Source organism: Pelodiscus sinensis, chromosome 24 (genome assembly GCF_052426305.1).
Source record: "Pelodiscus sinensis isolate ZL-2025 chromosome 24, ASM5242630v1, whole genome shotgun sequence".
Taxonomy (NCBI): domain Eukaryota; kingdom Metazoa; phylum Chordata; order Testudines; family Trionychidae; genus Pelodiscus; species Pelodiscus sinensis.
Window position 1 is genome coordinate 18,186,098 of NC_143075.1, and position 21,767 is coordinate 18,207,864.

General features: G+C 51.8%; 1 protein-coding gene across 3 annotated transcripts in view; it reads right to left on the reverse strand.

The window, feature by feature from the left end:
- The window catches only part of C24H1orf167 (chromosome 24 C1orf167 homolog), a 32,346-nt gene extending 11,404 nt beyond the window's left edge, over window positions 1–20,942 (reverse strand). Inside the window, exons 1-16 of one of the 3 annotated variants that reach the window (XM_089773163.1) lie at window positions 20,818–20,942; window positions 19,157–19,340; window positions 18,746–18,811; window positions 12,019–13,964; window positions 11,462–11,505; window positions 10,640–10,859; window positions 10,306–10,481; window positions 9,668–9,765; window positions 8,093–8,279; window positions 6,023–6,204; window positions 5,433–5,616; window positions 3,864–4,074; window positions 2,886–3,067; window positions 2,606–2,729; window positions 1,841–1,995; window positions 530–738 (exon numbers count right to left, since the gene is read on the reverse strand). In XM_089773163.1, the coding sequence (XP_089629289.1) occupies window positions 530–738; window positions 1,841–1,995; window positions 2,606–2,729; window positions 2,886–3,067; window positions 3,864–4,074; window positions 5,433–5,616; window positions 6,023–6,204; window positions 8,093–8,279; window positions 9,668–9,765; window positions 10,306–10,481; window positions 10,640–10,859; window positions 11,462–11,505; window positions 12,019–13,964; window positions 18,746–18,811; window positions 19,157–19,286 (4,114 nt within the window). In that variant the 5' untranslated portion in view covers window positions 19,287–19,340; window positions 20,818–20,942. The remainder of the gene's footprint in view (window positions 1–529; window positions 739–1,840; window positions 1,996–2,605; window positions 2,730–2,885; window positions 3,068–3,863; window positions 4,075–5,432; window positions 5,617–6,022; window positions 6,205–8,092; window positions 8,280–9,667; window positions 9,766–10,305; window positions 10,482–10,639; window positions 10,860–11,461; window positions 11,506–12,018; window positions 13,965–18,745; window positions 18,812–19,156; window positions 19,341–20,817) is intronic. The other 2 variants (XM_075906601.2, XM_075906600.2) reach the window with 2 other exon arrangements.
- Between the last annotated feature and the right edge of the window lie 825 nt (window positions 20,943–21,767).

The following is a 21,767-nucleotide window of genomic DNA, read 5'->3' on the forward strand; positions in this document are numbered from 1 at the left end:
GGTTCAACCTGTTTTTATAAAGCACTTGGAAATCCTCTGATGAAGGGTGCTACGGAAGCAGGACTATTACAGGCTGCAGAGGGCTGGATCCTCCCACTGATGCTAAAGGAAGTTTTGACAATTCAAATGGGAGCAGCATCCAGCCCATTCGGTTGCATCAAAACTATAGTCACCTAGGACATCGCAGTTGTTACTACCCATCACAACCACCTGGAACTTTATAGTGACTGAAGGGGTAGAACTCAGATCCTCCTGCTTCAAACCACCTGAGCCAAAGGAGAATCTCCCTTCGCAATAAGCAGTACAGGGCATGACACATACAACTGAGCTATTTTGGTTGCAACCAGCAGAGGGCAGTGGTGAGCACATACTAGCCAGTCATTACAAGGGCAACACCAAGATCCACAGAGCCCAACGCTAGCTCGGCAGGCAGAATTTCCTTCCAACCACTTTAATAGCAAAATATCTTTGTCCTTCATCACCTTCTACAAACAGCATTCAGGACCTGCTATGCCTTGGTTTAACTCACTCTGCCAGCAGGTATGCCAGCACTGCAGGGCGTCTGCTGCCGTTTGGCGGATCTGATGTCTGAATCTCCTGTCAGCTTCCACTTTCTGAGCTAGCCGCCGCTTCCACAAGTCAAAGGCAGCCTGGCAGCAACAGAGACCATGGTATTGGGATGCCATGGCTTTCCGCTTCTTATCTTCCACAACCCACTTGTGCCAGCCAAGAAGTGCCCTGGGGGGAGGGTTGCAGAACACATGAGAGACTAACGTCAGCAATTACATCAGACCTGGTTTTAAACAGCCAGGCAAAGTACACTGGGAATGTCACTTGGGATCACTTTGCTGGGGGAAGAGCTCTTACCCAATGATACGCAGTGGACTCGTGCTTGGCATACGTGCAGCCCCTTCCAGCTGAGAGCTTAGTATTTTACAAGCATTAATTAAGCTTCATAACAGCCTGGGGAGTGGGTATGAATATCTTCCCATGTTACAGATGGGCAGACTGAGGAATTGAAGTTAAGTGACTTGTCCAAGGTCACAATCAAGTTAGTGGCAGAGCCAGGAAGTAAATGCAGGCATCGGGACTCCTAGCTCTCTGCTCTAACCATGAGATTGTGCATCGTACTGGACCATGGTAAGCGTAGCCAGTTGGAAAATCATAGGTAGTTTTAAGACAAATAGCTTTGGATTGAGACATACAAAACGCATACGTTCGATGGGAACTGTGTGTGTAAATCCCCTAGGCAGTTTTGGGGGTTAATTTAGGCCCTAATCTTTCCTTTTTGAGCTGCACTGAGCATTGAATGAGGACAGGAGGGGTGTGTGGGGGGGGGGGTGTTTGGCCACTCTCACAGACAGCAGGGCAAGCTGATCTGCTGTTCTGTTCAGACATGCCAGTCTCTACATAGGAGGTTCCTTGCCCAGCCTACGACGAGGGGCTCCTAAACCATGCTCTGGAGAGGGGGAAATAAAAGAAATCCAGAAGGTAGGGGAAGAGGGGAGGGAGAGGAGAGGGAACTCTAGAAAAGAAAATCCTGGGCCTAATTCAGAGCTCAAGGCCCAGGTGGCCTAGTGCTGAAACTCTAAGGATCTGGGTCCTATAACCTGCTGGATGAGCTCAGGCAGGTCACTGCCACTCCGTGCCTCAGTTTCCCCATCTGTAAAATAGGAATAATGTTGCCAAGCTCCTAGATTAAGAGTTTTGAGAGCTATGGATAAGAAGAGCGAGGGATGGTTACTATTATTTTCACCCAAAAACCATTTCTACAGATTGTCTGGAAACGATGCCAGCAGAAGAGTGTCTGACAAGTATCAGCTGGTTCTAGGGCTCCTACCGGGATAGCAGGACAAGCCTGTGATGCTGCTGGGTCTTTATATGCTGCTGAGTCCGAACAGACCAGACCAAAAAATACTCCTGCAGGAGCCGTCGCTCTGCCTGGTGCCAGAGGGAGCCGCAGGGACTCTCCAGTTCGTCTCCAGAACCGTAATCCTGCAACACAACAAACCAGAAAGGGGTCTGGAATCCAGCCATGCCTGCCAATGGAGGGGGCATAAAGGGGACAACTGCCCCTGGGCCTGAGGCTCCCGGCTGCCCCTACTACAGCAATGGCCAGAGCCCCAGGCCCCTTAAATTGCCGTCAGAGCCCCACACGGCACGGAGGGCTGCCTGGGAAAAGGCTAGCCTTTAGCCCCACCCCTTCTGCCCAAGGCCCCGCCCATTCTAATCATGCAGAGATGTCCCCTTCCCCCCCACCTTGCCCAGGAGTCCAGCGAGCCTGTCGGCCCCACTGGCTCCAGAAGAGTTTGGACCCCATTCATCCTCCTCTCTCTCACTGCTGCTGTGACCTTGATTAACCCACGAGCCCTGCACCAACGCTGCGCTCGGCACCGCCAAACCCCTCCACCAAAGTCAAACCGGATCCTTTCCATTTCTGGAGTGTGGGGCCAGTCTCCCTGCTTGTCTGCCACCGCGGCGCACACTTGTCTGTTGGGCGAACCGTCTCACCCAACTGAGAGCGGGCAGGTCCAGAGTGGGGTTAGCAGTGGCTGACACCCAAAGACTTCAGTGAATCGAGCAGTACAGAGAAACCCTTCGTTACCTGCCGAGCGTCACTTTGGAACCTTGTTTCTTCCCATACAGAGTAACGGGCAAGAGGCTGGATCCTGCTGTAGGGTCGACACAGAGCTGCCGCTTGGAGCCAGCCTCCCATCAACTGATTCCCTCTGCAAGACACAGGCACCAGGCTGAGCTCTCGTTGCTGGTGGAGTGGGATGGAGAGAAAAGAGCAGCTGGAAGGGGCACCGGGGTGGGAGTCAGGCAGCCACCCAATCCACCTCCATCTGTACAGAAGAGCCACCTCTTTCCAGGATCCAACTCACCCGCCTCGGGGACTCTGCAGAGGAGAGGACGCCTGCAAACAGAGCTCTTCCCCCAGCCCGGCTGGAAGGTCTGGGCAGCGGTGCTGCTGCAGAGAGCAGGCACACTGGGATGGATGTGTGCTATCCTCGGTGGTCAGGAAGGAGGAGAGACTGTTCCGGCTGCTGTCACAGAAGCTGCTCTCCTGGTCACAGAGGAAAGCATGTAGCTGTATGTTTAGTGTACCTAGCAACCAACACTCTGCTCATGACCCTCAACCCCTATGCTCAGCCCTCTTAGCCGCGGTGCTTAGGGAGAGCGGAGATGCATCCATCCCTCTGCTGCCAGAGAGCGCTCTTGCCAGCCAGTATGATATGGGCACACATGTGATGGCAAAGAGATCTCTAACTAGCTACTTAGATGTCATGAGTACACAGCAGAACCATCAGCCCGGGCCTCCCTGGAGCCTGCCCTCTAACCCCTCACTGGGGACTGGCAGGACCAGAAAGATTTCCCTTCGGAGTTCTCTCAGATCGGGCCTGGAGGACTCTCGGCAGCACACCAACTCCCTGGCATCGGAGCCTTCAAGTCTAAGGCCAAGCAGATCAGCTTGTTGGTGGGGGGGCTGTGCCGAAGCAGAATAGGTTCAAATTCAGCATTTCAGTGCCGTAAGGCATCATTTATCCGTGCCTCACTTTCCCCATCTGAAAATGAGGGCGATTTAATTTTGAGAGACTCGGGTGAAGGGCAGCAGGTCAGTGCAACATCGGCAGGGTGAAAGCGAAGGGCACCAGGACAACCTGACGTTCACATGGGGAAGCATTGCAATAGCTTGCCCACAGCCGCCCAGCTAATCAGTGGCAGAAATATACTGCAGACTGCCAGTGCACTGCTGTCACTATTAGACAGCACTGCCTCCAAGTCCCAAGCCCCCCTGGAGCTGAACACCCCTGCTCTTACGTTTGCATGGGTGCAGACAGGATTGTCAGTGGGACTCTCACCTTTTCCAACAAGCCATGGGAAACAAGAGGAGCGAGGGAGCTGCTGTGGAAACCAGAAGACAAAGATGACTCCTCAGAATCCAGCAAGGCAAGAGGCTTCTCAGGAGGTGCCCTGGGATCGTGGTTAAGAGGATTCAGCTGACGTGTCTTCTGGTGCCACCACCTCAGAGCCTCCCGCAGTCGGCGCTGCTCCAAAGCTTGGGAGAAGGCACTGAGGAGGAGGAGGGGAGAGTGAGGAAAGTTTGCATATGGCGCAGCAGATTGGCGATGGGCTATAGCAGGGCTACTCAACTTCGGAAGCCCCAGGGGCCACAATGACACTCACAGCACATGCTAAGGGCCGCAACTTAAGTGTGGCTGCATCTACATGCAAATATATATGCAAATAGCTTTTGCCACTGATGGGCATGAATACAAAGATTAAGGCAAAACTACACGACACACAGACCCCGTTTAAGTCAGTTCTGCTGATATTCATAAAATGCAACATTTACCCGATTTCCACCCATAGGACAGCACTTTTAACGAGCAATGACAGTCCAGGATTTTAACTACTAAACCCATGTCAACAGAAGACCATTACATTGGCTCCACCTGTGGGCCACGTGTTGAGCCCCCCATAAACCCAAACTGCACCGTGAGCCACAAACAAAACAGGCTGCTGGCTGCATGTGGCCTGCAGGCTGTGTGCTGAGTAGCCCTGGGCTATAGGGTCTTTCATCTCAAGGTTGCTATTCAAACCCTGCCCAGCTCAGTAGGGCGAGTGACCATGGGACGGTTGTTCCACAGTGGGTGAGGGGTCTCACCCGAGAGTCACCTGATGGATCCCACCACGGTAACTGGCATTAACGGCCCTACACAGCCACAGGGAGGCCAAGTACTGAGTGGAACATGGAGACTGCCCCAGCTCCTAGATCACTGAGGCACACTGGTGGGGGCAGAGAAAGGAAGACCGTGCTGTGCTGATTTCTGAATCCGTGATGGGTTCTAGCACCAGCCTCCACCCCTCCATTTCCAGACTCAGGGCCTGCAGCAGGTCCTTGAAGAGCCTTGCAGAACACTTGCCCTTCAGATAGTGACACGCCTAGTACCATGGGCAGCAATGCAGGCATCTCTTCCCCATCACACTAGATATGATGCAGCTGTGGGTATAAAAAGCTCTGAAATTCAGGATCAACGAGAAGGAAACCTCTCATACACATTTTAGGGGGGCGCCGCTAAGGTACCATCAGAAGCAATCTCTTCCCTGCTCCTAGGCAGGGACCTCTCCTGACAGAGCAGCCCAAAGCCCCTCCTGGCAGCCTCTGTGGTTGGCATGGACAGCACACATGCACAGACCCTCAAAAAGGTCTCACTGGGGCCATGATAAGCCCCTCAAAGGCTTTCGATAGGTTAGACAGATCCCTTCAGTTCATTCCTTTGAATGTAATTTCATCTGTGCCAGCAAGAGAGAGACTCTGTGGCAGGCACAATTTGAGAGACCAAAGTGGTTTCTTGCTCAGGGACCCAGCGGAAACTTGGGATTCCAAGAATCCAAGTGTTCCCTCAGCCTTGGATCTTAACACTTACTCAGCCTGTTGCTGCTGACAGAGCCTCGCCTTCCACAGCAGAAATATCCTCTGGAGTGTCATTCGCTGATAGAGCTCATCTAAAGAGCCACCTCTTTTCCCCAGGGGCCATCTCCTTACTGCTAAGCATGGATGAGCTTCATCTTCCTTCGTCGCAGACCCACTGGCAGTTGAGCTGACTTGTCCTTTTCAGGTCACAGACAGACAGGAGAGAGAAAGAGACACACAGAGAGAGAAGCCATTTGTCAGGAGTGATTCTTCAATGCTCAGAAACTCAGCTGGATGCAGGGGACAGCCACCAACTACCCCGCCCCACAGCTTCCTTGCTAGATTACTCTTGTGTTTCCTTCTAGGCTTAGCAAGACCCCATCTTCCTGCAGTGTCACTAAGCTGGCCAAGGGGGACAACCCTCTTCCCAACTTGCCACTTCACATTAGTGTCATGTTTCCTCTTGAGTGCAGCAGACCTGACTCATGCTGCCCAAGGAAAAGCTCCCATCCAGTCTGCAGTGCCCCACAAGCGGAGGGGAAAGCAGAGGCACTTCCAGATCTTCTGATCCTAAGGGGACTAGATAGGTCCTCAGCTCCTCACCATAACATCTCCTCTGCCTCAGGATCAGCAAGTTCATCGTTGTCCTCTTGTCTGCTTCATTGCGCTGCAGCATCAGGACCCACTGCTGGAAGCACTTCCTCAAGGACCTTGCCCTGTGATGCTCCAGGCTGTGCCTGCACAATGCCTTCCGCTCCACAAACTGCCTCCAGGCTCGGAAGCACCTGAGGAGACCAAAAAATAAAATAAATCCAGCTGCAACCGCTGGATCGCCAGTTATTTCTGGGACTTTTGTGAATCAGGCTTCCCTTGTCCTTAGCTCGTTCCCGGAGTGCTTGGGTAATGTTGGGATCTTGGGAGAATGCTACAGTCCCTTGAACTAATCATCTTCCACTTCTCGGTCCTAGACCTGACTCCAGACATCTTACTACTGGATGGCTATTGGGTGCCTACATGACATGAATTGGGCTTTTCAGGCCAGTTCCCGATGGACAGGAATCCACTGCACCCAAACAGCAACTGGCCCCCTTACTGACAGTCTCAACAGAAAAACCAATAGCTGGATGAGCCATGGGGACTGAACTATCCTCTCAATCCTCTTCCCAGGTCAATGGTGAGGCCTCTTAGTGGGACTGTACTGGGGAAGTTTGCACGAGTACTGCCTGTGCTGTACCTGATCTTTGGATAAGCAGAGGATTCAGTCGTCCGGGACCAGTGTGATCATCGACTCTGCCCTCTTGTATAACACAGGCCTTAGGATTCCCTGAATTAACTCCTGTTCGAACTAGAGCGGATCTTTTAGACAAGTATGTGATCTTGACAGGGATGTCAACATATACGATTAACCAAGAAGACTAGACTTATCGGTTAATCTTGTTGACTACTCACATCCCTCCCTCCGCTGCCTCTGTATTAGAAGCAGCAAAGTGGGAGGAGCAGGAGCGGTGCCCATGAGGAGCTGGCTTTAAGCAGGCTCCTCACAAGCACCATATCTGCCTGCCCACCTTACCCCCGCACTGCTGCCTCTGATAAGAGTGGCAGCAGTGCGGAGGGCGAGGGGGTCAGGCTGGAGTCAACCCATGCATGCCGGCTCTGCAGTGCTGTGTGTCCCCACTGTGCTGCTCCCTGTATCAAAGGCAGCAGCGCTGGGGAGTGAGGGTAGGGGAGGCTGCCACAAAGCAGTCTCTGTCCACAGCAGGACCGAGCTCCCTGCAGACAGGGGCTGCCGCCACCCTGTGCTGCTGCCTCTGTATTAGAGGCAACAGCTCCAGGCAGCTGGTAGCTGGTCTGCAAGGGGAACTGGTTTTTAAACTGGCTCCCCTCTGATAGAGAAGCAGCAGCATGGGATAGCAGGGAGCTCCCCAGGAGTGGGACTGGGAGAGCTCTGGCCGCTGGCCTTGCCCCCAGGGACTATCGAATAGTCATGTAACTGCTAAAATTGTATGCGATGACATGACAATTCAATGACCCGATAGCTAACATCCCTAGATCTTGACTTTAAAATTTCCAGTGATGGAGATTCCACCACGATCCTTGACAAACTATGGTAGACATCAGTCTACAACGTTAAGTTCTTACACACAACACAGTCTGAATCTTTCATGTGGGCGCTGTGACAGGGTGGGATAATGTCAAGTGAAGGGAGACACCAGTGCTATTAGCGTGCCAGCCTTTTTCAATTCTGGAGACCCGAGTTCAAGTCTCAAATTGGGTCAGGAAAGGAAAAGGAGTTGGGTTCTTCTCCCCTAATCCGTTTGCCCACATCACAAACTCAGCGCACCCTTTGTAACAATTCAGCAAGGTTGGCAGTCTCTGGTTTGGTGACTAGGCTAGCAAAGCACAGAGCTCACACTTGACTTGACTGAGCTGTGCAAGGGAGGCTGCCCCATACTGGTCCACGTGACGTCTGTCTCTACCCATTGCCCCACATCCTCCCATAAGCACTGACTTAATCTCCAACTATTTAGAGCAGTAAGAAGGGAAGGGCTTTGTCCAGAATTCCATAGAGTCATTCTGGGTTGAATCTGTCACTGCCTGGCTTTTCACAACAGAACATGTTCCAGACTGAATCTGACATTCCCCGGGGAAGGAAGCTGCACCACATTTTCTTACCGAGCAGCCAGCTCTCTCCGGATCTGACTCAGCAGAGGCCAAATCCGCTCGGTTTCCAAGCTTCGTGAACGCCATGCTCGGAAAATACTGTGTAGCTGCTTCTTCTCCAGCAGGGCCCGGGCTTCCTGCACTCTGGCCTCCTCTTTGTCCAGCAGCTCCTTCTGCAAGTGCCACAGTCTGAAAGCTGCTGTGTTACAAGACCAGATAAAGGGAGGGGGGGGGGGAGAGAAAAACTGGATCTGAAGAGAACTTAAAATGTTGGAGGATAGGGTCATAATTCAAAATCATCTGGACAAACTAGAGAAATTGACTGAGGTAAATCTAGGGATTAGAGTGGACCACAAACTAAATAGGAGTCAACAATATGACACTGTTGCAAAAAAAGCAAATACTATTCTTGGATGCATCAACAGGAGCGTTGTGAGCAAGACACGAGAAGTCATTCTTCTGCTCTACTCTGCACTGATTAGGCCTCAACTGGAGTATTGTGTCCAGTTCAAGGCACCACATTTCAGGAAAGATGTGCAGAAACTGGAGAAGGTCCAGAGAAGAGGAACAAAATGATTAAAGGTCTAGAAAACATGACCTAAGAGGAAAGGGTGAAAGAAGTTGGTTTGTTTAGTTTGGAAATGAGAAGATTGAGAGGGGATATGATAACAGCTTTTAAGTACCTAAAAGGGTGTTACAAGAAAGAGAGAGAAAAATTATTCCCCTTAATCTCTGATGATAGGACTAGAAGCAAAGGGCTTAAATTGCAGCAAAGGAGGTTTAGGTTGGACATGAGGAAAAACTTCCTGTCAGAGTGGTTAAGCACTGGAATACATTGCCTAGGAAGGTTGTGGAATCTCCATCACTGGAAATATTTAGAGCAGGTCAGACAAACATCTATCAGGGATGATCTAGATGGTGCTTGGTCCTGCCATGAAGGTAGGGAACTGGACTTGATCTCTTGCGGTCTGTTCCAGCTCTAGGGTACTATGATTCTGTGTTTTCATACCATCACATCGGTGGGACTCCTGCAGGCAATGGCTGGGCACTGCCAAGAGAAAGCTCACATTGCTGTGGCCAGAGCATCTGCTACCACTGAACTCATGTAGGAGATAAGGCAAAGGAGGTGCTGAAACAGAACAATAGGTATCCAGTCCTATGAGATGCTGAGCAGTCTCCACTCCCACCAGCCACTGCTCAGCACTTCATAAGAACGGCCATACTGGGTCAGACCAAAGGTCCTTCTAGCCCAGTATCCTGTCTGCCAACAGTGACCAGCACCAGGTGCCCCAGAGAGGGTGGACCGAAGACAATGATCAAGCGATTTGTCTCCTGCCATCTCTCTCCAGCTTCTGACAAACAGAGGCCAAGGACACCATTTTATCCCCTGGCTAACAGCCTTTTATGGACCTAACCTCCATGAAATTATCTAGCTTCTCTATCACTTCACAGGACCAGGTCCTGAAAGGGCAAAGACAAGGCAGGAATTCGAGATCAGCAGAGCAGTCAGGTGAAATGCCACCTTCCTTCCAGCCTGGAGCATACTGTTTAACCACATCTGTCAAATGCTCTGGAGCAAGTGCTTACCAGCCAGCCGCCTCAGGTCCCTGATGGCCTGTATCCTCTGGCAGAGCTCGTCTGCTCTCTGCCTGCGATGAAGCTGCCTCCACAGGTCTGCCTCCACCCTGAAAAGTCCCAAGCTCACGTTTAACCCCAGAGACCACTAGAGAGGGCCCTAGCAGATCCAAAGCAAGGGAGGGGTTACAACCAAGGCCTCCCTTTCCTCCAGGGCTGTTCCTGTCCTGGACTCAGCTTTTCTACCACAGAACCCGAGCAAATATGTCTTTCCCCTTGCTACATCCATCCTCCTGCCAGGGATGGATGAAGAATCGGATGATGACTCACTGACCCCCCTCCACGCGTGTGGAAAGCAACTGGATTTGAGAAGTCACCCAGGGTTTCCCTCTTGTCCCATCAGCGGCACCAAAATCTGACCAACAATGCTAGCGTGAACATGTCTGAGGTAGGATCCTCCAGTGCTCAGAGGCCACAAGTGTAAATTCCCGCCCGGGAAACCCTCTCTTGTCTCCACAGAGCTGGGAAGGATTGTGCACCAGCTCACCCTTCAGCTGAGCTTCTCTTACTAAAGAAAATTCCTCTGCCTCCAGCTCCAGCCTGGCAGCCATCCAAGACAAAGAGCCATTGATGAGAAAATCCCAGCTTACCGGCTAGGCCACATCGCTTCCTGTGGGGACCCTGCAGCCAGCCGGCTCCACACTGGCGCGGTCACAGCTGGACTCCTCCCCAGCCTGACGAGATCTATTGGCGACTCCTGGGAGAGAGTCACCGGCTCCTGCTGGGAGGTTTGGCTTTCGTTTCGCTTCACCGCAGCTTCCTTCCACTGGAAGAGGAGCGATATGGTGAGAGCCGCCTGCACCAGAACCCCAGGCCTCAGGCTCCCACTCCACTCTGCACCCTACCCCAGCAGGCTTCTCCTGCCCCCCTTACCGCAGGACAGCTCCCTGGTATCATCTCCTCTATTGTCTCCACCATCCTTACCCTGTGAAAGCTGACGGCCAACACAGCCAGGGCGTGTCTGCGCTGGGCAGTCTCCATCTGCACCCTCCTCAGCTGCACCGCCCACTGTAGGGCCCCAAGCCCCTTACGAAGCAGCTGCTGCCTGTACAGCTCCCTAGCTGCAGTCCTCTTCCTGAGGATGTAACCTCTCCAGGCCTGGAAGCACCGGGCTAGTTGTCGCCTATTACCCAGCACCTGAGAGCTGAAACAGAAATGAGGGACTGAACTCCAAACTTAGGAAGGAAGGTCAAATCCAGCCAGGACACATCAGTAGGAATCAGTGTTCCCTCAGATTTTTCCCATATATGGGCAGAGTAAATGTGTGTGTACCGAGACAAGTGCAAAAGTGCACCACCCATAGACACAAAACCTGGCCGTGAGCACTCTGCTAATCAGCTGGGCTGTATTGGAATCTCCCGAGTGGACGCACAAGCGCCCAGTTTACAGGGAACACTGGTAGGAATCCATCTCCTTGTCTAGCAATCACCACCTCAGCTAGTCCTCTCATTCCCATGGACTGTGATCCCAAGCTTCTCCAAAGCGGCTTCCACACCACGTACTCAGCCACAGCCCTGCACCAAACAGGCGTAAGTATTGCTTTCTGCTTACTGCTGGTAGCTACCAAGGTGAAAGTTAAAAGATGTGCCAAAGAGGGGTTTTTTAGTGTACTCCGTTCAGGATGCTGCATGTATTTATATTCAAAGGGCTCACTACTCTCCCCACTCTACATGTGTCCTGCGGTATTGTCCCTGGAACCATGCCACACATTTCCCATGGCAACCCCCGACCCCAACCCCATTTTACCTTCTTTCCTTCATCTCCAAACATGGGAAGCTGCTCTCTGGATCCTACAGGTAAGAGCAGACAGTGACACACTGGTATTAGCCACCATATGTGCTGGTTTCACAAGTACTCACAACCCACAGGTGGAAGAATCAGTCTGCGGTTGGGGTGGTGGGCAACCTCACACCACCCTTCTGGTTGGAAAAGTCTAACGTCCAGCCATGAGGCTAGGTGGTCCCAGCTGCCTGCCTCAGCTCAATCTATGCTGAGTAGAGCCTTGCTCTGCAAGTGCTTCCTTTAATTTCAGCATGAGAAAGAGTGGGAGAACTGGCCTTCAGCCCTCCATTGCCACGCCTGCAACAGAGTCAGAGCCACCGTGCTGCCTTCCCTCCCTGGGTATGCTAACATGCAAAGGTGACAAGCCGATCTTTGAGAAGACGACTCTACGGAGAGGAAACGGTGACGCTTACTCTAAGGCCCACATCAGAGATACGAGCGGGACGGACCACCACTCTGCCCCTTCAGGGAAGAGAAATGAACAGGAGAACCTAGATGTCATGCACTGACAGCAGCCTTACCCATGGTGGTAACACGTCCTGCACCTGGCTGCTTTCCTCGCAGTTCCACACTTTCCTGCTGCTCCTTTCTGCAGGAAGCATCTCAGATTGGTCCTGGTCAGCACTGAGCCCCAGAGCCCTGCAGGCCTCCTGGGAGTGTTCTTCAATTCCTCCCTCGCTGGGAGCATTTGTACCATCCATGTCAGTGGCAACCAAGGAAGGTTCACTGGGACCTTGGCTGGCTGTTCCCCTCAAAAGGCTGTACCGGTGACCAGGCACAGACCGCCTGTTATTCACCATGGCTGTTCTCCTGGCAGCAGACAATATGGTGTCACAAGCTTTGACTGACACTCCCTGGTCTTCTTCAGGAGGCTCTGAGGCGCCGACATCTATGGAGCCCACACTAAGCTGCTGGACTTGACTGATCCCTGCATCTCCAGAAGGAGACTGGACTTTCAGATGGACTTCCCTTGGAGTCCCATACACAGTGACACTGACATTCACTGGAGACCCACCCTCCTGTGTCTCCAGTGAAACCTGCAGATCACCTGGGTCTGACCCAGAGGGAAGGGCCTTCCTGCAACACATCGCACAGGGTGCTGCTCTGGCAAAGGATTCTTCTGCCCCAAGTGGCTTTTCAGGGAAATTAGTTTTTGTGCGGCCAAATGTGCCTCCCCCTTGAGTGTGTGGTGCCTGAGATTGATACTTGCGGTAGGGAGAGCTCTCCTGGGGACTTCCTGCTTCTGTATCCACCAGGCAGACTGAGCTGGCACCTGTACAGAGGGATCCTGGCCAGATCCTACCTGACGCTTTGCTTCTTTGCAGATATAATTCAGTATTTCTGCACCTCTGACAAAGAGAGGTAGGTTCGGCTTCCCCCAAGTCATAGGACACTGAACCAAGATCCCAGTCCCTAACAAATGGGGGAACCCATTTCATTCTAGCCTGCTTAGCACTGCTCTGGTCTCTGGCAAGCTGCTCCCCCACACTCAGGACAGCAGGTGCAAAGCACATCCTGCAAGCGGGTGGAGAAGACCTGGGATCCAAAGGGAGGGAGCTCCATATCCCCATGAAAGCAGCTTCTTGCTGAAGCCTCTGGATTGAGCAGTGCAGGCTGGCAGAGGTCTTGGAGGACTTCAAGAGAGACTGAAGGGCTGCAGAGCTGGGAAGGGGCTCAGCCAAGCTGGGGGGACCTAGTTCGTCCAAGGTGAGGGCAGGCCCCGGACAAAAGGAGTTCACACTTCTTTTGGAGCTCCCTGGAGAGGGACATACCATTGGGCTATGGGGGGGAAGGAGCCCAGCAGAGGTGATTACAGGCACTACTGTGGGGGAGAGGAACTCTGTACTAGCTCGTAAAGGATCCCCATCATCTGCACCATAAGTCACGTGAGGTCCATGTTGCTGCTTTTTCACTGCTTGCTCATTGCTCTGGTTTCGTCCCTCTGGAAGGTGATGGCAGGAGCACTGCACAGAGGATTGGTCCCAGGGGCTAACCCCCTCCTTTGGTTTCCTCCTGTCCTGCAGGCTCTTCTCTGCAAGGTGGACACTCACATTCTCCCCACTTCCTGCTCCCCCAGTTGTGTCAAGGCAGGAGCGTCTCCGCTGAAGATCCACATGGGGTGGAGCTGATGAAGGCAGCGGGGGATTGCCACATCCCACCTTTCCAGAGCTGTGCCGCTGCAGCCTGCAATAGAGGTTATTTTGCTGCTGGGAACAGAAGTTGGAGAGCGGGATAGCAGCAGCCCTGAGAGGCTGAGAAGGGCAAGAAAGATTAGTCTGTATCAGGCTGGGATCCCTCTTCTTGTCCCCTTTGCCTTTCACAGCTGGTGCAGTCCTGCCTGTCTCCACTTCCCAGCCAGGGGTTACAGTGAATGCACCAGCACTGGGCCACTGATGAGTAGCTTCAGCTTGGCTTCCAGTGCCCAAATACAGATTCACATTCACATTCTTCTGAATATTTCTGTGCTCTGAAGACAAACAACAACAGTTTGTTTAAAGAGAGAATCGGTAGTTCATTACCACATCCCCAGCAGCATAGATTTCCACACACCTCAAGGGCCCCCATATAATGAACCTCCTCTCTCCAGTCAGCCTCAATCCCAGAACTGAAAATACCATGAACTTCACTGGGTTCCTGTTAGAGAGAGACACCATCTTCTGGCAGGGCAGGAGGAATTTTAAGAGAACAGCCCCAGGTCTCAACAGGAGCCTAGCAGCCTAGAAAAAGAAGGATCTCTTCTAGCATTATTACACCTGCAGCCACCAATTGCTAAGGCCAGTGCCATTCTTACCCATTTACGTAGGGCACTTGAAAATTTGGGCACCACTGGGTCTTAATGTCCACTCAGCCATCTCTTCCTATCCTTGTTCTGTGGCTCTGCTTCCTTTGGAGAGGATCTAGGTAACTTTAAAGTGACAACGCCTGCCAGACCCATTTGCAGAACATCTAACCTGTGAAAGAGCCATTCAAGTGGTAACAAAGCCATTTAACAGGCATTTGCTCACCCCAGATGTATCCTGTCAGTTTCTGAACTCACTGTCTTTTCCCCCCCTCCCCCCATTTTTTTCCTTCTCCCACCCTCCCTTCCCTTATTTATTCTTGAATCTGGACTTCCAACACTCCTGTCATCTTAAGTGAGTTGTGCCCATGAAAGTTCATGATACCATCTACATCAGTGGTCTTCAACGTTTTGGGGCTGCCGGGCACCTGGGGGCGGGGCTGCTCACGCGCTGCGCGTATGAGGGCGGGGCCGCTCACAGGCCACGTGACTGGGGGCGGGGTCAAGCATGCGCCGCACACCCGAGGTTGGCACCGGCATGTGCTGCTATCCTGGGCAGGGGCTGCCCAGGTTCCGCGCGGCGCCGCTGGGGCCGGGGCCAGGGCTGGCGCGGCGCCCCCGGGGGCGGGGCCAAGGCCGGCGCCAGGGCCAGGGCACGCGCGGCGCCAGGGCCAGGGGCCCAGGGCCAGGGCACGCGCGGCGCACCCGGGGGCGGGGGGTCAGAGTCGGCACCGGCACGCGCAGCGCACCCAGGGGCGGGGGGTCAGGGTCGGCACCGGCACGCGCGGCACCCGGGGTCAGGGCCAGCCATGCGCCCGGGGCTGGCACCTGCCGCACGCCCAGGGGCAGGGCCAGCCCAGATTGCTCTGCGGGTGCATGTAAAGGGCCCGGCGGGCGCCATGGCGCCCGCGGGCACCGGATTGGGGACCATGGATCTACATGTTTTGTTAGTCTTTAAGATGCTGCTAGACTATTTGTTGTTTTGTAAGTATTTCCTGTTACAGACTAACTCAGCTACCCCTCTGAAGCTTTTGAATTTATTGAGTTAGTTGACAGGACCTTAATCTAAAATTTGCTTTGAACATATATCATTACTATGTTGCTGAAGATTATAAAATCACATCTCTAAAAAAATTTACCCCCAGCTGTCGTGCGGCATAGGAGCACCAGTTCCATAGTACTGCATAGAGCCCCATAAATCCTAAGGATAACCCCGGTTAAGGCCCTAGTTAAACTTCAGCTCAGGATCCATTAACCAGAACCTTGACTAAATACAGGTTTTGCTAGTAAGATGCGAATACAGTTGACCCCTGGCCAGAGCACATACTAGTCTGACTCTACAGATGGTTTTCTATAGAATGAGTAGGCCCAGCTGCCATCAAATTAGCAAGATCCATGTTTAAACAGTTCCAAACAAGGTGGTTAGTTGAACTGGAGCATGGACACTCCCTCGTCTGTGTCAGCAGGGCATAGGTCTCATCCATACTAATTCCTCCATGGTTGGGGTACCTGAGAGTGCCCTGGCTGAACAGATGCAACTGAACTTTGTTTTAACCACGTTCCCAAATCATGCAAGAGTCCAAGGCTGCCAGCACATTGAGGAATCACAGTTTAGTCTTGTCTACATTACAAGACCAGAGCATGTTTTAAGTAGAGCTGAAGTGCACATAGGTCACTCATTAGCAGTCTTGCCTCTGTTCAAAGCCCACTCCAGGGTATAGGCTCATACCCATTGTTGAGATACCAGGTCAGTCTGAGGGGGCTAGGTGCTTTCATTCCCCTGACTTCTGTAAGAAGATTGGCAGGAACTATTACCATTCACCTCTTTTTAATGCTTACAGGAAGAAATCCCCACCACTACTCCCATCTTCCTGGGCTGTTGGTTGATTAAAATAGGAAATCACTTATTTCCAGCCACACAAATCAGAGTATCAGAGACAAGTAGGGGAAAATGACAGAACAGCTTGAAGTTAGCAGTTTAACTAGGTCACTTTAGAAAGGGGGGGGCAGTGAATATGAGCTGAAAAGTACATTCTGAAATATACTCACACACGTCCCCCCCTTCAGCAAACTCAGTGAATCGGGGGAGCACCCCCCATTTGTTAGGGACTGGGGTCTTGGTTCAGTCTATGAAATGAACACCAATCATCTTTGTCACATGAAGAGTGTTGGGAAAAATACACTTGAAAGCCAACATTATCTTTAGTCAGGTGTTACAGACTGAGGCTTAATTCCAGACTATGTACATTTCTTCCTCTTTCTCCTGGAAAAAGGCCCGGACTGTGGGTGCTTCTGACACAGAAATTCAGCCATTGATCTGATCAAAGCCGGGAAGGAGACACTCATTCACTGATACTACAATTATCTGTTGGGAACGTCTGGCACGGTCTTTTATGCGTTCTCAAACATATTGCAAAGGGGAAGATTTTAATTAGGGGCTGGCATCTAAAAAGCGAACAGACTTTCCACAAGTTTCCAGCGTGGCATCGGTGCCTATTCTTGCATAAAGCATAATCACAAAGCACAGCATGATGGTTCTTCAAAAAAGGATTCATTGCATCCCAGGAATTTCCACACAGCTAGCAGCATGTTGCAAAAAAAAAAAAAGGGGGGGGGGGGGGAGTTTGATGATAAGCCCAAGTCACAAAGGGATAAGCCCCTTCAGGTGCTGTGTTCCCTTCTGTCAACGCTCACCACAGTGTCATATCCGTCTGTTTTTAAATTTAAGAATCTAGCAGCTATAAGCAAACAATCTCCCTCATATAGACACATATGCTATGCCAGTCCAGATTACATTTCTTTCTGCCAAGCACTAGGTCCTTACCACATAGCTAGGATTAGATTTTAACAACTGTTTTACCAAACCCATTTAGATCTCATGCAGACTAGAAAAAAATGGTATATATTAAATCCACATTAGCTAACCTGTGTTAGTTAACGCTTTGAGAAATGTCATCCCAATTCTAGTGAGGATGCAGTTTCACAGTTTAAAAATCAGGATTTATTGATCAAGGCCAACAAGATTTTTAAAAGTGTCTAGACCAGTGTTTCCCAAATGGTGGTCCGCAAAATGAAAATAAGAAAATTCCATTACAATAATATTTTATTATTTAAAAATAATACTTAATATGTAAGCATTTATTAATTTTATTGAAAACAATTTTCATTTGTGTTTGCCACAATAAGTGTCCCTGTGTAATGCCAGCTTAGCCAGAGAGTAAGGACAATGATGTCACTACTCAGTGCTGATGTCCATATATTAGACTTATTATTAGGGGTTCTGCAAAATTCTTTCGAGTTTAAAAGGGTTCCGTGGCCAAATAAAATTGGGAAACACTAGTCTAGACTAAGAGAAGAGATAAGCCTTAAAAGGGACCAAGGTCAAACTCAGACCCAGATTTAGGCTTCGAAATAAAAACAAGTATTACAAACTCTCCAACCAATTGACTATTTTGTTGTTGGAATTCCAAAGACAATTAGCAGGATTAAAAAAAAAAAAAAAAAAACACACCACTACACACAACCAAGTAATTGCAAACTAATCTGTGCAGCACTGACCTAGCACACTGGCACTGGAAAGTGAAACAGACTAGAAACAAAAGTGAAACTAATTAGTTTATTTTCAATGTCTTCTCTGAAAGGAAACAAACAGCATAATTAATAAAAAGTCAACTGGGTTGTTTTAAATTCATTCTGTTTCAATACTAATAGGCTTTATCAATAACAAAGGAAACATGCAGCACTTAAATCAGATCAGTAGGTTCTTTCCCTATCCACAGAGATTTAGGATGGTAGATTTTTATGTTTCACAGGTGAGGAAACTGAGCCTAAAGTCACAGTGATTCCAGACTAGAGATTTCCTGATTGCTCAGAGCAGTGGACCACCATGCACATAAAGGGCTTGTAACCCAATAGTGGATTCTTTCCCCATCCACAGAGATTTAAGATGGTAGATTTTTACATTTCACAGGCAAGAAAACGGAGACTTAGAGCAGTGACTTGCCCAAGGTCACACAGTGATTCTGGACTAGAGATTTCCTGATTGCTCAGTGCTATAGACCACCACGCGCATGGGCTTTTAACCCAATCTTGACTCACTGAGTTTAGATAAGAGGCACGCAAATGTTACTTTGCTGAACAGGAAAATGGGCAGGTCTGCCCTGGCTGCTAAGTGATAGTCAGACCTTCTCTCCCCTTAATCTTGCAGTACTTTATGCCCTGCACACTCTGCCTGCCAAGAACCATACTAGCTCCCATGGTGGTCCACTAACAGCACTGTAATCTGTACCGGGTTGGGTTAGAGGGAAATCTCTCCCTGGGCCGAGCCTGGAGGAGCTAAGCTGTTCCCAGGGGAAATTGCTCTGGCACACAACCCAAGCGCCACAGCCACACGACAAGGTGTAGCTCATATAGACAGTGGGACTGTCTCTTTTTGGGCTAAACCACCTCCCCTGTATGAAGTTACTCACTTCGATAGCCACCACAGGACATGCCGCTTGCTCCAGCCAGGACCTCGGGGACGAGAACAAATGTCTCTGTGTGTTTGGCTCTCTGAACTCGCTGCAAACCTGAAGCTTTGTCCACTTAATGCCCCAAATCCCAGCAGCAAGTGCACCCCAGCTGAGGCACTTTAAGAAGCTTATCGCCCATGATTAGTGATGCTGGCTTGTCATTGTGATTACAGATGTCCATGGAAAAGAAGCTTTGACCCATGTCTAATTAGAGCTACATCCTCAGGATGGCACAGATAAATTAGCTAATGGGGAAATGAAAAGCAGTGGACCTCACGTCATGACACCCAGTTTGGTAGGTTACCTGGACAGACACTAGGTAACAGTGTCATGTGCCCTAAAAACATCACAGCAGACACAGTTGCTTACCTGATTGCAGATAGCGTCTCAGCAGAGGCGGGATGTTTTCCTTCTTCCTGCTGCTCAAGCTCCTATTCGTATTCTCCATGCTCTCTACACAGCTCAGACGAGACCTCTGCATGCTGCAAACTGGCTTCATGGAAAGGCCTCTCTCACAGCAATGCAGGCCCACGATGTGGGAGGGAAACCAAACCTACCACATCAGGGGGAGCAGGCTGTAATAGCAGCCAGATCTGTGTGTTCCAAGCTACAGACTCAGATGCCCTTCCACCATCCCACGCTGGCCTAACAGCCATGGGCACATCCAGATGTTCCTGGGGCCAGGATAATGTTTCCCATTGAATAGCACATCCCTGAAGTTTTCCCTTGGCTTCCCGTAGGCCCCCCATAGAGTGTGCCTCAATGTGCCCCTCTGCACTGCTGGAAAATCAGCTTGTTTGGGCCTGTCTCCCTCCCTCTCCATTGCCCATCAAGCTGGGGCTATGTGTGTGAGTGAGTCAGTCAGTCTGAATTGCCTCTGGTCTCCGGCTGCCTTTCCCCTCACTCTTTTAATGCCCTTGTTTTTCTTTGTGTTTCAGTGTGTCTGTGCTGGGAAGAGGGCAAGGGTTACTGCTGTGTCTGTGCCGTGGGGGCAGAGGGCTACTGCTATGTCTCTCTGTGCTGGGGAGGCCAAGGGTTACTGCTGTGTCTGTGCTGGGGGGGGGGGCTGAGGGCTACTGCTGTGTTTGTGCTGCGGGAGGAGGGGCGGGGGGGCAGAGGCCTAGTGCTGTGTCTATCTGAGGTGGGGGCAGGTAGAGGGCTACTGCTGTGTCTATGCGGGAGGGGAGCTATGGAGTGTCTCTCTCTCTGTCCAGGGGGTACAGCTGGGTGGCTGTCTGGGGGGGAGGGGCTACCAAGTATTTGTCTGTGCTGGGGAGCAGAGGGTTACTGCTGCGTCTGTCTGTCTGTGCTGGGGGGGGTTAGAGGGCTACTGCTGTGGTGGGGGGCAGAGGGTTACTGCTGCATCTGTCTGTGCTGCAGGGGTTAGAGGGTTACTGCTGTGTCCATCTGTCTGAGCTGGGGTTAGAGGGCTACTGCTGTGTCCGTCTGTCTGTGCTGGGGGGAGGGTAGAGGGCTACTGCTGTGTCCGTCTGTCTGTGCTGGGGGGGAGGTTAGAGGGCTACTGCTGTGTCCGTCTGTCTGTCTGTGCTGGGGGGGAGGGTAGAGGGCTACTGCTGTGTCCGTCTGTCTGTCTGTGCTGGGGGGGAGGTTAGAGGGCTACTGCTGTGTCCGTCTGTCTGTCTGTGCTGGGGGAGGGTAGAGGGCTACTGCTGTGTCCGTCTGTCTGTCTGTGCTGGGGGAGGGTAGAGGGCTACTGCTGTGTCCGTCTGTCTATCTGTGAGGGCTGGGGGGGGGGGTAGAGGGCTACTGCTGTGTCCGTCTGTCTGTCTGTCTGAGCTGGGGGAGGGTAAAGGGCTACTGCTGTGTCCGTCTGTCTGTGCTGGAGGGGGGGTTAGAGGGTTACTGCTGTGTCCGTCTGTCTGTCTGTGCTGGGGGGGGAGGGTAGAGAGCTACTGCTGTGTCTGTGCGGGGGAGCAGAGCCTGGGCGGGGCGGCCCATCTGCCCGTGGCGGTGGCGGGGGGGGGGGGGGGGGGCGGCCGTGGGGCTCTCTCCGGGGGGGCGGGTCCTACCACGTGTCCGTCTGTCCGTGCCGGGAGGCGCCTCTGCCCGGCCGTTGGGCGGGTCGGTCTGTCCGTCTCCCGCCCCCTTTCGAACCGAGCGCGCTCAGCCCGCCACGGGCGGGGTCGGGGGCGGGTCCCTCAGCCTCCCCGCCCGGCCAGCCCGCCCCTCGCTGCACAGCGCCGCCCGTCCAGAGAGACCCGCCCCCGGCGCCTGATCTCCCGTGGAAACCACACAAATCCCCACTTCGTGCCTCAGTTTCCCCATCGGCGAATGCGGGTCTCACCATCCACTCCGCGGGGGGGCTTTACCGGGCACGGCTTAGGAAACCCCCCGCCATCAAAAATCACGAGGTAGAACCTACCAGTCACGTTCACCTCGTCGTCTTTCGACGTCTCCAGTTTGTAAAGATCAAGCACTTCTAGTTCTGTCTGCAAGAGGTCCTGGCACCAGAGGGAATGCGCTGCCTTGCCTTGCCTTAGGCCCTACAAAAGCTGTGCCTACCGTTTTTAAAATTGCTATTACTTCTTGGCAGCAGAGTGGGAAAGGGAACTAAAACATCCACACAAATACTTATTTTGAACCCAGAAAATTGTCCCCCGTCAATAATGAAACATGTAAGGCAAGTCAACCCCTTGGAGCAAACCTCTGTAAATCAAGGAGAGTGGGTGTATTCTACTGGCCATCTTCCGGCTGTGTCTAGACTGGCAAGTTTTTGCGCAAAAGCAGCTGCCAGCTGTCTACACTGGCCACTTGAATTTCCGCAAGAACATTGACTTCCTACTGTCGAAATCAGTGCTTCTTGCGGAAATACTATGCTGCTCCCATTCGGGCAAAAGTCCTTTTGCACAAAGCTTTTGCGCAAAAGGACCAGTGTAGACAGCTCAGATTTGTTTTGCACAAAAAAGCCCCGATCGCGAAAATGGTGATCGGGGCTTTTTTGTGGAAAAGAGCGTCTAGA